The sequence below is a fragment of the Eriocheir sinensis genome, chromosome 19, assembly GCF_024679095.1.
Source record: "Eriocheir sinensis breed Jianghai 21 chromosome 19, ASM2467909v1, whole genome shotgun sequence".
Lineage (NCBI taxonomy): Eukaryota > Metazoa > Arthropoda > Malacostraca > Decapoda > Varunidae > Eriocheir > Eriocheir sinensis.
Window position 1 is genome coordinate 15345502 of NC_066527.1, and position 14695 is coordinate 15360196.

General features: G+C 44.4%; 1 protein-coding gene across 1 annotated transcript; it reads left to right on the plus strand.

Annotated features, from left to right (window-relative positions):
• The first annotated feature begins 4004 nt into the window (after positions 1-4004).
• On the plus strand, positions 4005-13288 carry LOC127000770 (vacuolar fusion protein CCZ1 homolog). The gene is made up of 9 exons (XM_050864805.1): positions 4005-4414; positions 5231-5324; positions 5727-5933; positions 6045-6220; positions 7206-7367; positions 9149-9276; positions 9676-9985; positions 11580-11704; positions 12165-13288. Exons 1-9 carry the CDS (start codon positions 4398-4400, stop codon positions 12218-12220), a joined length of 1275 nt encoding a protein of 424 aa, XP_050720762.1. The 5' UTR covers positions 4005-4397; the 3' UTR covers positions 12221-13288.
• Positions 13289-14695: the final 1407 nt, after the last annotated feature.

Sequence of the window (14695 nt, forward strand, 5' to 3'; positions counted from 1 at the left end):
AATTGATTGATTGATTGATAGTTTATTGTTGCAAGTACAGAACAAAGGAGAAGGGAGGAGCATGCCATCCCAACCCCCAGGCAGTACAGAGTGTGATTATACTACTAAGGATACATGTGTAAGTAGCACCAGGAAACTAAAAAGAGACAACGGTGGGGGACAAGTGCTAAAAAAATAAAGGCCTTGATATAGTCAAGGGAGCAGACATAAGGGACTGTACATATGAACTACAATCTGGGGGCAAATGCAGGATACTCACTAAGCACAGCTGAAAGAACACTATTGTTAATGAACCAGCCCACCAGCCCAGGCAGGTCCCAGTGGCCCCGTGGGCGGTAGGCACTAACAGCAGAACATTGCAGGACACAGTGTTTGAGCGTGTGACCCCCTGGCCTGGCACACAAGCGGCAAGGTGCAGGGTCAGCCCCACCGACCTCCCAGTAATATCTGTAGCCTAGCCTCAGCCGCATCACCACCAGATCATAGGATGCACTAAGCCTGCCATAAGTGTGGGTGCAGATACTTGATACCTGGGCATAGTGAAAGCTGGAGGGACTACCATCCTGACACCTCAAGGCAAGCTGATTGGTAACAGACTCACTAACAAGGGATCTAAGTCTATTTTTAACATAACTATAGGTGGAGTCAACCCCTGGGTGTACATTGAGATCATCAGAGGCAGCACGAGCAAGTCTGTCTGCCTTTTCATTATGGGGCAGCCCAACATGTGAGGGCACCCAGATGAAGTGAAGGAAAGAAAGTTAAAAAAAAAAGGAGGAAAGAAAACAGGAGCATATAGAAAACAAGAACAAGGAAAACATAAAGAAATAAGAAATAAAGGAAGAGATCGAGGTAGAAAGGATAAACACACAAACATACAAATGAAGGAAAGTTAAAAAAAAAGGAAAGAAAACAGGAGCATACAGAAAACAAGAACAAGGAAAACATAAAGAAGTAAGAAATAAAGGAAGAGATCGAGGTAGAAAGGATAAACACACAAACATACAAACAAGGACAACAACATCAAACAGCAAAACATAACATATCACTCACTATTTTCTCCTCTTCTCACCTTCGCCGGAGCTCCAAAGTCACGCCCATGCACACCTGTCGCCTCCTGCAGTCTTGGAACAGGTGTGGGCGGCGGCAGGACAGGTGTGTGGGCGGCAGGTAACACTTAATTAACAGGTACAATGGTCACGTGTTTCCCTCACAGTCCTTATGTTGCTCTGTTGGTTGGTTGGTCTTTCTCGGCGGACTGTTCCCTTTCTTTTGTCTATTTATCTTTGTTTATCTTCTTTTCTTTGTCTTTCTTCTTTTGATATGTTAATTTCTTCTTATTCTACCTTTCATTTGTCTCGCAGGTGAGTAAACCGGGCAAGACCATGATGGGGGAAGACAGGAACTGAACACGTAATATACCGGTAGCCTTCAGGGGATTTATTAGAGTAGTCGCCGTTTTTATTCCTCTACACTTGAGGCCTCGCAGAAAACAAGTCCACTAAAGGATAAACTCTACTGCTTCATCATGCTACACCTTTTGAGAGTGTGTGGCAGCCCGGGGACATGTGGACATCACCCCCTATCCGAAATTGACCTCTCTTTTTTGGCCATTCCTCTCTACGTTCTTTATAGGAGAAGTGCTTAGCTGGCTTTTTTGTTATATTTTGCCCTTGAACTGCCTCCTTTACCTCTCTGATTCTCCCTTGTTGTTTACCTGCATCAATAAACTATCAATCAATCATTCAGTTCTTTGGGCCGTGCGTGTGGAGAAATCTCAAGCCCCCTGTGACATCAAGATCAAGAACAAGATCGTGACCCGTAACAGCAGCCAAGACCAAGACCAGACAAGCAGCAGCTGAGTGGTGTTGACAAACGGTGTCGCGGTGATTGGAGGTGACTGGTGATGATGGTGGTGATGAGGGTGTACAGAGGTGGTGGTGGTGGTGATGAGGTGAGAGGTGGTGGTGGTGGTGGTTATGAGGGTGTACTGAGGTGGTGGTGGTGGTGGTGTACAGAGGTGGTGGTGGTGGTGGTGATGAGGGTGTACAGAGGTGGTGGTGGTGGTGGTGATGAGGGTGTACAGAGGTGGTGGTGATGAGGGTGTGCAGAGGTGGTGGTGGTGGTGGTGTACAGAGGTGGTGGTGGTGGTGGTGATGAGGGTGTACAGAGGTGGTGGTGGTGGTGGTGGTGATGAGGGTGTACAGAGGTGGTGGTGGTGGTGGTGATGAGGGTGTACAGAGGTGGTGGTGGTGGTGGTGATGAGGGTGTACAGAGGTGGTGGTGGTGGTGATGAGGGTGTACAGAGGTGGTGGTGGTGGTGGTGATGAGGGTGTACAGAGGTGGTGGTGGTGATGAGGGTGTACAGAGGTGGTGGTGGTGGTGGTGATGAGGGTGTACAGAGGTGGTGGTGGTGGTGGTGATGAGGGTGTACAGAGGTGGTGGTGGTGGTGGTGATGTACAGTGGTGGTGGTGGTGGTGGTGTACAGAGGTGGTGGTGGTGATGAGGGTGTACAGAGGTGGTGGTGGTGGTGGTGATGAGGGTGTACAGAGGTGGTGGTGGTGGTGGTGGTAGCAGGGTTGCCACCTTGAGCTAAGAAAAATACGGGTTAAGATTCGTTTTAGGTCCGTGCCAGTATCTTAATACCTACCTTATGAAACATCAGTATCTCTTCATATATCTATTCTACAAACCTTCAACAGTCATGGAAATGCTTTGAAAATCCAATTCAAGGACTTTTTTTTTACTCTTGAAAATAGGGGATAATGTTTACGAAAGCACGTCGCCTCCTCTGGCGACGTGCAGCCGGTGTTGCGAGAAATACCTCCTCGCTGAAATAAGTAACATATACATGTGGGGGGGGGTCCAGGGGGGGGCTATGCCCCCCCTGGTTAGAAGGGGGGGTCAAGGAGGGCGCAGCCCCCCCCCATTAGGAGGTCGGAAAGTTCTGTTGGAGTAGTTTAAATATGCTCCCCGACCCTAAACCCTCTGCGAGCTATTTTACGGCTGCGGCGGCTGCTGCGTCGTCGCGGCCGCCGCCAGAGGAGGCAACGCGCTTCCGTAAACATTATCCCTTATTTTCAAGAGTAAAAAAAAAGTCCTTGAATTGGATTTTCAAAGCATTTCCATGACTGTTGAAGGTTTGTAGAAAAGATATATGAAGAGATACTGATGTTTCATAAAGTAGATTATGAGATACTGGCACGGACCTAATACGAATCTTTACCAAAATACAGAACATATCTATTTTAAGGGACGGGTACCAACCCAATTTTTTTAGCCTGCCTGGACATGACAGCCGCTCCCCGTTGCTGGTGGAGGCAGGGGGAGGGACCTTATGTCACGTACTGTACACGTATTTCAGAACGACCCTTGACAAACACATTAATTTTACTGACTGGTTTTGAGACTGACCGAAAAATGCCATCACTACAGATTTAAAATACTGAATTTTATCTTCTTGCCCATTCAGGCAGTCATGCACGGAACAAATGCCGTTCTGTGTTGGTTCAAAACAGAATGCAATATCTCGCTCTAAAATACGGAACGCTTCTGTATTCTGAGGAACGGGTAGTAACTCTCTACTGTCACTACTCCACCTCTGTCCCTGCCTGACCGGCAGCCGCTGCCCGCTGCTGGTGGAGGAAGGAAGAATGTTGGGGGGGGAGGGGCCCTGACATTGCGTTGCTTGCTCTACATGTATTTTAGAACAACCCATGACAAATACATGATTTTACAGACTGTTTTTGTGCTTGATTTTTGTAGTTTTAAATTTCAAATTTTAAAATCCTGAATTTTATCTGCTTGACCATCCAGACAGCCAGTTACGGAACAAATGGCATTCCGTATTGGTTTAAAATGGAACACATCATTTCATCCTCCAATACAGAATGATTCCGTATTTTAAGGGACGGGTGGTCACCCTAGGTGGTAGTGGTCACAAGTGGAGGTTATGGCGTTGGTGATGGGGGGTACAAAGGTGGTGGTGGTGGTGTATATAGGAAGTGGAGGGGAAGGAGAAGAGAAAGGACAGGGAAGAAAAGAAAGGGGAGGAAAAGAAAAGAAAATGACAAATGGAAAAAAATAGGAGGAGGAGAAGGAAAAGAAAAAGTTAAAAGAATCGATAAAGGAGGAAAAAATTAGGGCAAATCAATAAGTAGAGTAAAAAAAGTAAAGGTATATAGGGTAAAACTATCCCCTTGTAAATTTATGATAGAAGATAATAGATAATCCATCACCTTGAGAGTAGAAATTGAATAAGCATAATAATTCTTTGGCTTTACATATTTACTGATTGTATTTTTCTTATCGTCAGGAGCAAGAGAAGATCCTGTTTTACTACCCCAAGACAGCCGACCTCGACACACAGGTGCGGCAGGTGGGGCTCGCCGAGGCCATGACGCGCTTCTCAAGGTGAGGGAGAGGAGAGAGGAGGCGGTAGATAAGGGGAAGAGTAGAGGGGTGAGAGTAGATGAAAGGGAAAGGCAAGGGGGAGCAGAGGTGGAAAAACATATTCAAGACTTGCAGATAAAGGTTTTGAAATTTGTACAAGCATCATTTTATTCTCCCGACATTTGCTCTAGGCGAAGATTTGTAGATTCTTAGGTCGGTATTATAAGACACTTTTGCTTCTTACATCAACTATTTCTAAAGGTCAAAGAGAGGGTCAGTCAGGTTAAAGTGAGTGTTTCTTGAGGTTCACGCTACAGAAGAAGGGTCAGACTACCACCAGGGTCATAAAACTACTCCAGGAAATGCCCACAACTACTACGCAAGCCTTGTCAAATATGTGTTCTTGGGCAGCGAAATGTCTTACAATATGACTGTTAATGTTGTCACTTGCATAAACTTTAAGCTAGAGTCCACCTCGCATATCGGGGGCTTGGAATCAGATGCTAGAGAGATTGTTGGGAAAAGACTCATTCCACGCATTCATTTTTAGTGGTGAGATAGGTTAGGTTAGTTTCAACACCGTCACCCCCTTCTTCACACCCTCCCACTCACATCACCTCCCTTCACCCTCTAACTCTCCCTTCACACCCCCTTCCACTCCTATCCCTGCCTCACCCAGCCATCCATCCCCTCATGATTTTTTCCCCAAATATTTGCTTTAGATAAATGGTATTGATTCCTGAGCTCTTCTGACCTTCATATCCTCTGCGCCTTTGTAGTTTTTAAGCGACCAACTAAGCCACCTCGACCACAACTCTCCTTTCCTTGTCCCCACAGCACATTCAGGAAGGACGGGGACTGTGAGGCCGTCCACACGCAGAAGACGAGACAAGTGTTCCTGCAGCCCGAGCCCAACATATGGATGGTGTTGGTAAGGGGCCGAGGGGTGTTTGGCTATATATAACATTCTTGAAGGTGGTGATGGAGGTAAACGTATGCATTTTTTTCTTATGATTTTTAGTGGTTAGATAGGTTAGGTTAGGTTAGTTTCAAGACACTCACCCCCTCCATCACCTCCCTCTTTCTCCCTTCACAATCTCCCCCTCCTTTCATACTCCCTTCACTCTCTCTGCCCTTCCCTCACAATCTCCCCCTCCCATCACACTCTCCCTCTCCCTTCACACCCTTACTCTCCCTTCACACACCCTCTCTTTACATCCCCTCCCACTCCTACCACTGCCCACCCTCCCTTTCACCCTCTCACTCTCCATTCACCTTCACACCCTCCTACTGCCTTCACACCTTCACCTCTTCACCCCTTCTTCCCTTCCAGACAGTGAGTATCGGGTGGGTGTCGCGCATGAGGGAGTCCGGGCCAGTGCGTGAGTACCAGAGTGAGGGTGTGCAAGACGTGGTGCTGCGGGCCTGTCTCTCTGCCCTCTACCGCTCCTTGGCCCTCAGACACCACTCCTTCGCCCAGCTCCACACCTCCAAGGGCATCCCGGGACTCAAGGACACGCTGGACAACTTCCTGACATCGGTGAGTAGATCTGTTTTTTTACATGTCCAGAGCGTGATCAGACCATGGTGAACCACGGCACGTGCTGGTAATCAACACAGCACTGAATATTAACACCTCCGCCCCCCACAGTACATGTCCTCGGTGGAGCTGGGCGTGGGGGACATCCTGGCGGTATGGTCCGGCGTGTCCTTCCTGCCGCTGGACCGCCAGACCTTCCTCAGGATACACTGCTGCCTCTCCCTGCTGCAGGCCACCTTCCCCGCCATCACCCACACAGCCTTCTTCTACAACCACCACGTAGTATGGTGAGCGTGGGTGTGGGTGTGAGTGTGTGTGTGTTCACCTGTCTGCTGCAATTGGCATGGATTTGGCTTTCACTGGTAGCCTGGTAACATACTGTCCCAGGTCTTTCTCTGCCTCTGTGGTGGATAGTGGAGTGTTTGCCATGTGGTATTGGTATGCTGGATTTCCCCTCCCAAGGTGCAGGACTACATTTTTCTTCATTGATTGTAGTAGCCACTTTTTGTTCCATTCCTGTAGCTTGGTGATGTCTTCTGGTAGGAAATCCACAGTGAATGGGTTAAGGGGTCCTACTGGTCATCACTATAACATAACAGTTGAAAGTATATTCCCAAAAAATGGAAACTTTCACATACATGATGTTTTTAATGTATTCTATTGTTTTTTTATTTTAGAAGGGAAAGCATTCTTTACATCACAAGAATCAGTCAGTTCATACCTTATTCATAAATCAGTATATCTGAATTACTAAGATTTACTGTTACTTCAGCATTCATTTACTAATTTTCAGATTACATTCTCTTATCAAAATGCCTTCTTTAACCTTGGTAGCTGCGGGAATCATGTTTCTTAAAGGCCCCTCAAAGTGAGAAAAATGAGAAAAAATCATCACTCTCGCAAACCATTTCATAATATGTATCAAAGCATTTGTGATCAGTTTATGCATCATCTATTTTGGGGGGTTTATATCATGGCACAAATTTGGCCCATCACTGGTACACGATAAAGCCACAAATTTGGCCCGTCTCTTCTTCCAGGTTAAAATTTGTTTAGGCTTATACACCATGCTGCTTCAGAATCCAAAATGCAGGATAAATTTTTGAAGCTGATTAATTAAAATGAGCAATATCTTCCACACCCTTCTTGTGTAACAGCCTGTGCTCTCTTGAGTCCCCTACCACCCAAGGGGGAGGCTCCTGCAACACCTTCCCCCTCCTCACACCACCGGGGGAACCTCTTGCTGCATGTCTCCCTTCCCTCCCCTCCCAGGTGTGGGATGGCCATGGAGGACCTGCGCTCCCTCTCCCAGTACCTCACCACCCAGCTGCTGCCCGCCTCCCGCCACCACACCACCACCAACGCTCACCACCACCACCACCAGCAGCCAGCCTCATCATCATCGTCAACATCTCCCACGTCTTATCTGTCCAGGTGATGATGGTGATAGTGACAGTTTATTGTTTTATTTTCTTGTACACTTGACTTCGGTTAGGGAATTTGTGTCTGTAGAATAAATTTTGGGGGATTGTATTCAAAACAGTAACTATATATGCACCCAGTAAATTTATAAATGCTTCTTTACTAATCAAACTTATTATCTGACACAGTGAGCTCTTCCTTTGTTGATTTGTGCCATAAGTTCCTGCCAATTATGTGTTTGAAGATACCCAAAACTTTACCTAATTTAACTTAACCTAACAAAACCCCAAACAGTTACTATAGGTCTGAACTTGCAAAATTCATATATGCTTCCTTACTAATGAGACTTCTACACAACAAAGTGAGGTCATTCTTTGTTGATTTATTCCACAAGCTGCTGGCTATCATGTGCTTGAAGATACCCTAAACTTAACCTAACCTAACAAAACCCCAAACAGTTACTATAGGTCTAAACTCATAAAATTCATATATGGGTTATTCTTTGTTGATTTATACGTCTGAACTCACAAAATTCATATATGCTTCCTCACTAATGAGACTTCTATACAACAAAGTGAAGTCATTCTTTGTTGATTTATACCATAAGGTGCTGGCTATCATGTGCTTGAAGATACCCTAAACTTAACCTTACATAACATAACAAAACCCCAAACAGTTGCTATAGGTCTGAACTAACAAAATTCATATATGCTTCCTTACTAATGAGACTTTCTATACAATAAAGTGAGGTCGTTCTTTGTTGATTTCTACCATAACTCGCTGGCTTTCGTGCGCTTGAAGAGACCCTTGACCTTACCTAACTATAACCCAAACAGTCACTATATATAATTGAGGCCCCGTGTGGAGAAGTATCTCAAGCACCAATTTTTAAAACGTCAGAAAAATAGCTTCCAAAGTTTTGGAAACGTAAATCATGAATAACTTTTTTGTCATTGAAGCTAGGAGCATTTTGAAAACATCGTTTTAAAGTATTTTTCAAGACAAAACCTCTGATGTTAGTTACAGAAAGATTAAAAAAAAAGTATACAAACAAACATACAACAAGTAGACAAACAAACAACCAAATGATCTGTTTATGACATCATGAGCAGATTCACTCACACAAAGTATTACTGGTTTGATTACTAACACAGAAAAACTAACGTAATGTCAAACAAGCAAACAAACAAACAACAAATAAAAAAATCAGTTGTTTGGAACTAGTTTTTTGTGTTTCTAGGCAATAAGAACTCAAATCCAGTAGTGATTGTGTATTATTCTGCCCATGTTGTCTTCCAGACACAACCAAACAATAATAAAAACAAGCAAACAACAAACAAAACAGGTAAGCGGTTATTCAATTTCATGCTATTTTTTTCTCCCCAAGCCCGAGTCATCACACAAAGTATTACTGGTTTGATTACTAACACCAAAAAACTCGCTTGCATGGCTACAGTGCGCTGGGTAGGGGAGCACACGTGACCACCACCACCACCGCGGCCGGGAGCTTGGGACACTCCTCCGAGGCACGTCTCGCCTGGGCGTGCGAGTCAAGCGAGCGTGCAGTTTCACCTTTCTGGTTTTGGAGCATTTCAACCGAATTGCGAGTGACGTTTTGTCCTTTCCGACATGCTGAGATTGAAGTAGAAGGGTGAAAATAGTGCTATATGTGCTTAACTCCAAACCGGCTATTGTGTTGCTTGGGACACTTCTCCATGCAGGGCCTCAATTATGCACTCAATATATTCATAAATGCTTCCTTACTAATCAGACTTATTATATTGGTCACACAGGTTCATGGGGTCGGCGGGTGTCACACCAAGCCTCCGAGTCCACGTGACAGACAATAAGGGGGAGCAGAAGCCACACCACCTGCTGCTTTATTCTCTCGCCGGCATCACCGTCTGCATTACCTTCGATGGTGGGTAGGGGAGAGAAAAGAAGGGGGAAGAACGGAAGAGAGGAAGGGAGGCTGCTGGGTGTGGGAGGGGAAAGAAAGGAAGAGAGGAAGGGAGGCTGCTGGGTGTGGGAGGGGAAAGAAAGGAAGAGAGGAAGGGAGGCTGCTGGGTGTGGGAGGGGAAAGAAAAGGAGAGGAAAGAAAGGAAGAGAGGCTGCTGGGTGTGGGAGGGGAAAGAAAGGAAGAGAGGAAGGGAGGCTGCTGGGTGTGGGAGAGGAAAGAAAGGAAGAGAGGAAGGGAGGCTGCTGGGTGTGGGAGAGGAAAGAAAGGAAGAGAGGAAGGGAGGCTGCTGGGTGTCGTAGAGGGAAGAAGGAAAGAAAGGAAGAGACCTGACCAAACCTGACCCTATTCCTCTTTCCACAGAATCAGAAACCCTCACACCAAACCTTTACGAGAAGATCGACAGACTACTTGAGCCTAAGATCTCACAGCTGGCGAGCGACATCGGTGAGCAGGCCAGCAGGAAGGCGGGCAGTGGGGGAGGAGGAGGAGGAGCAGCAGAAGGAGGAGGAGGGGGCGGTGGTGGTGGAGGAGGAAGTAGTAGTGGTACGTTCCGCTATGTGTACCACAACCACATGAACCTAGCCACCAAGAGCACTGTTCACGCCCCACACCAGCCACTCCCCGCCGAGGTGATGAGGACCATCGCCGACATGCACTGCGACATGAAGAAGTAAGTGTGTGTGTGTGTGTGTGTGTGTGTGTGTGTGTGTGTGCAGTAGACAATCTATTTGACGCGAGACATTTACCATATTTTGTGGCGTATAACGTGCACCTTTTTCAGATAAAAAATGCCTAAAAGTTTACCCCTGCGCGTTATATGCCGAAGGTACAACTTTTTTTTTCTTCTTTGGGGTGTTTTAAGTTGTTTTTTTTTTTTTTTTTTTTTTTTTTCCCAATTACAACTGCAAACTTACTTTATTATTGTTTGTGATAGAATACAGGGCGATCAAATAACTACTATAAAAAAAATGAAATCGGTGGAGGGTCGCCCATGCCTTGTTGTTATCCTGCTTCTCCGTCGGCGCCCGATTAACACCCCAGCTGCCATTTGCATTGTTTTGACTACTAAGGTACACTTGCCAATTCGAAGCAGGACATGCTGGTGGTCCACACACCACACAGTTGATCAATAAATAAATAAATCTCCAATCCATGTTCCAGCACTGTTCCACACACATAATAACTTTATTCTTGATTGGTTCACACTAGAGTGTGTCTGGGCTCCCCCTCCACCCCCAACCACCACCACATATAGCAACACGCCAACACAGCAAGCCAACAGCAAAGCCAGGCATCCAGAACGTGCGTTGCGCGTCACCAGAACCGTGTGAATTGTGTCTTGCCTAGTTGTCTGTCATAACCTATGAGTGATGGTGAGAATAATATGCTTATTATGATATCAGAAGCTGTGCATCATCAGTATGTACGGGGATGTATTTCTCACAACACCAGCCCGGCCGCCATTTTCATTGCTTTATTCAATGACACTTGTCAATTCAAGCAGTACAGGTTACACCAAAAATATCTCAATTTTGGGAAACTGTACATCGTCAATGTTCTTGAACCGTACATATTTCAGAGCATTTTAACTTTTTTTTTTTCCAAAATTGTTGTCTTACAGTTTGGGCTGCGCATTATACGCCGTGAAATACGGTAACTAAGAAATTCTCGCTGAACGAAGGTGTTCCTTCAGTAAGATTTATTGATTCTGGATGGCCATGAAGGTGGCCAGGGGATTTATCTTCTCAGGGGTCCTGCATCTCAGCCCCAGAACTGGGTTGCTTGGGCAAGGGCCTGAAGCCCCTCTCTGTAAAGCCTATCCATGCCAAAAATAAGTCGAAAGGAAGAGGATGGGACTGGGTCATCATCCTCCTCAATGGGTGAGCTTGCTGCCTGCGACAGGTGGAAGGCACAGCCTACGGGACCCCTGCATATTGATGGTGGAAGGGCCCCTGAGCCTTTTCTGTTGTGGTGGGGTGGCTACATTTGGTGCTGATCTCACCTAATCTTCTATCTTCCTTCTCACACACTCTCTCTCCCTACCCATCACCCATGGGCAGCCAGAGGGAGGGGGACAAGGAGGGACAGTTGCCCTGCCTTGGAAATCTGTTACATTCTCATTTAAGTCAGTCATTAATTTTATCTGCTCACTTTCTAAGCTCTATGAATCACATAATCTTTATTGAAGCACTCACATGACAAGTTTTAAGTGATTCTTCTTACCTGCTGTCTCACACACCCTCACTCTGCACTTTCCCCCTCAGGTGCCGCAGTGGGGAGTTGGTGGTCAAGACTGCGCAGGACCACTGGGTCGTTGGCCGCTGCGGGGATGGACGAGAGTTCTACGTGGTCCTCAACCACAAGAATGCAAACTTGGTGGAGGTGACGGGTGAGTGAGGAAAGGGTTGGAGGGTCTTGATATAGATTCTCTTTCAGCAGTACAGAGTAGAATGACTAAAATGATCCAGGGAAAGTTTTGCAAGAGTTTGGGTTGATAGACGGTCATCAGGGGTAGTCTTAGACCACTCGGCGATGATTGAAAATTGTTGGCTTGTAGTGGCGGGCGGGATATGAACCTGGGTCCTCCAATACACTGTGCCTGCATGCTGACCACTCAACCACCACCTATTATAGCATGACACAGTAGGCCATTATAAGGGGTACTATCTTTACAGGAGCAGTGTGATAGAGATTTTTTATTCTTCTCTACTGAAAAAAACAGTTCAGAAGCTGTTTTTGGTTTTGAGTTGGCAATAAATGATATATCTTGTTACTCCTATCATTGTAATTATAACATAGGGAATAGTGTAATCTCTAAATCAAATTGCTCTCTTTCTTTCTCTCACCAGATGAAGTGAGTCGGATGTGTGCAAGTCACTTCAGCAACATATTTATGATAGAGTAACAACACCACCACCACCACCACCACAGCGACTCCGGAAGTGGTGGTGAATGGTGATGATTTGGTGTTGGGTGAGGAGGCTTCATGTGTGTGTGTGGGGAGGGGGGGTGGGCTCAAGAGAAGTAGGGAGAGGAGGAGGAGGAGAGAAGGGGAATATTCAAACAGGAGAAGAAATGTGTGTGTGTGTGTGTGTGTGTGTGTGTAGAATAATGGAAAAAGGAATATTACAGTGTCTCTATAGGAAATGCATAATAAAGAAAAAAAGAGAAAAGAAAAGAAAGTTGGAATAATATAAAAAAATAGAGAAATCCAAAGTATATCCATCCAAAAGTAACTAATAAAATAATAATAATAATAATTAATACAAGCAAAAAAATATGTAAGTCCATTTTAACCTGGTAGCTGCAGGGACCATGTTTCTAAAAGGCCCCTCTAAGCGAGAAAAATGAGAAAATATCATCACTCACGCAAACCATTTCATAATATATATCAACGCATTTGTGATCAGTTTATGTATCATCCATTTTGGGGGGGTTATATCATGGCAAAAATTTGGACCATCGCTGGTACACGGTAAAGCCACAAATTTGGGCCATCACTGGTACACGGTAAAGCCACAAATTTGGGCCATCACTGGTACACGGTAAAGCCACAAATTTGGGCCATCGCTGGTACACGGTAAAGCCACAAATTTGGGCCATCGCTGGTACACGGTAAAGCCACAAATTTGGGCCATCACTGGTACACAGTAAAGCCACAAATTTGGGCCATCACTGGTACACGGTAAAGCCACAAATTTGGGCCATCACTGGTACACAGTAAAGCCACAAATTTGGGCCATCACTGGTACACGGTAAAGCCACAAATTTGGGCCGTCGCTGCTTTCGGGTTAATCTGAATTCCACTTGAGAAAAAAAAGTTATATAATTATATGCAAAGAAAAAGAAGGCAATTAGATTCTTCCAAGACAACAGTGAATCCTTGAAGGCATGAATTTGAAGTCCCAGAAAAAATAATGTTAGAAATTTTTGGAGTGAAAGAAAATTGTAAAAAATAAAAGACGGTGGAATAAGACTTCACTGTTTTTGTTTATTTATTTATTTATTTTATTTATTTATTTTGATAATGAGAAAAAGAAAAAAGTGATGAGGTGAAAGGCAGCTGTCTATTTATTATTACTATTATTATTATTATTATTGTTATTATTATTGCTATTATTCAAGTTGTTGTTATTGTTGATGCTCTTGTTGTTTGTTAATTCATGTCATACCTCAAACTGGAACCTACATATTTTTTTTTTTTTTTTTATTATTATTATTATTTTTTCTACATTATTTATTTATTTGTGTTGGTTGTCCTTCGCTTGTTTTTTGTGTTGCTGTTTGTGTGATGAATGTTTCTGTTTGCGTTTGTGTGTGTGTGTGTGTGTGTGTGTGTGTGTGTGTGTGTGTGTGTGTGTGTGTGTGTGTGTGTGTGTGTGTGTGTGTGTGTGTGTGTGTGTGTGTATATGTTTGTGTGTGTGTGTGTGTGTGTGTGTGTGTGTGTGTGTGTGTGTGTGTGTGTTTCTGTGTGTGTGTGTGTGTGTGTGTGTGTGTGTGTGTGTGTGTGTGTGTGTGTGTGTGTGTGTGTGTGTGTGTGTGTGTTTTGTGTGTGTGTGTGTGTGTGTGTGTGTGTGTGTTTCTGTGTGTGTGTGTGTGTGAGAGAGAGTTTTGTGTGTATATGTGTGCATTTTTGTGTGTGTGTGTGTGTGTGTGTGTGTGTGTGTGTGTTCTTGACCACATATCACATTCATCCTCATTTATTCCATGTTTTATGTGTATATATTTCCTGCTAAGTTAAGGTTGTGAGACGTTGATTGTTGCCCAGAAGATGAAAATGATAAATACTGGAAAAAAAGGGAGGAGGATGTATTTTGGATTTATTGTGGGGGGTGGGGGGGGTCTTGTTTCATATTTTTTATTTACTTTTTTCTTGTGTTTTTATTTCACTTTTTTTACTTTTTATTTTGGTTTTCATGTCTTTTTAATGTGTTTTCTTTTTTTTTTTTTTTTGAGGGGGCGGGGGGCTTCAAGATATCTCAATTACAGTAAAAATCTATTCATACATTCCGTTATCTCAGTTTATCAATACAATCTTAGCGAGAGTAAATGACGTCCATGAAACTGAAACTTGACCCATTAGAAAATTTGATGTTAGGTCGGTATTCCAAGACACTTTCGGTTCTTGCATCAGCTATTTCTAAAGCTCAATGAGGGGGTCAGTCGGGTTCTGATGAGTGTTTCTTCAGGGTCACGGTGCAGAGGAAGGGTCACACTACCACCAGGGTCATAAAAGTACTCCTGGAAATGCCCACAACTCCTACGAAAGCCTTGTCAAATTTGTGTTCTTGGACGGCGAAATGCTTAATAATACAACCCTTAGTCTGAAACTCTTGTAAACTATTATTATTATTATTATTATTATTAGTTTTATGCGTTG

Bases quoted from the DNA above. Each gene is read 5' to 3' on its own strand.
- LOC127000770 (XM_050864805.1), top strand. The intron at 6,221-7,205 runs GTGAGCGTGGGT...CTCCCCTCCCAG, and splicing joins TACAACCACCACGTAGTATG to GTGTGGGATGGCCATGGAGG. The intron at 7,368-9,148 runs GTGATGATGGTG...TTGGTCACACAG, and splicing joins CCCACGTCTTATCTGTCCAG to GTTCATGGGGTCGGCGGGTG.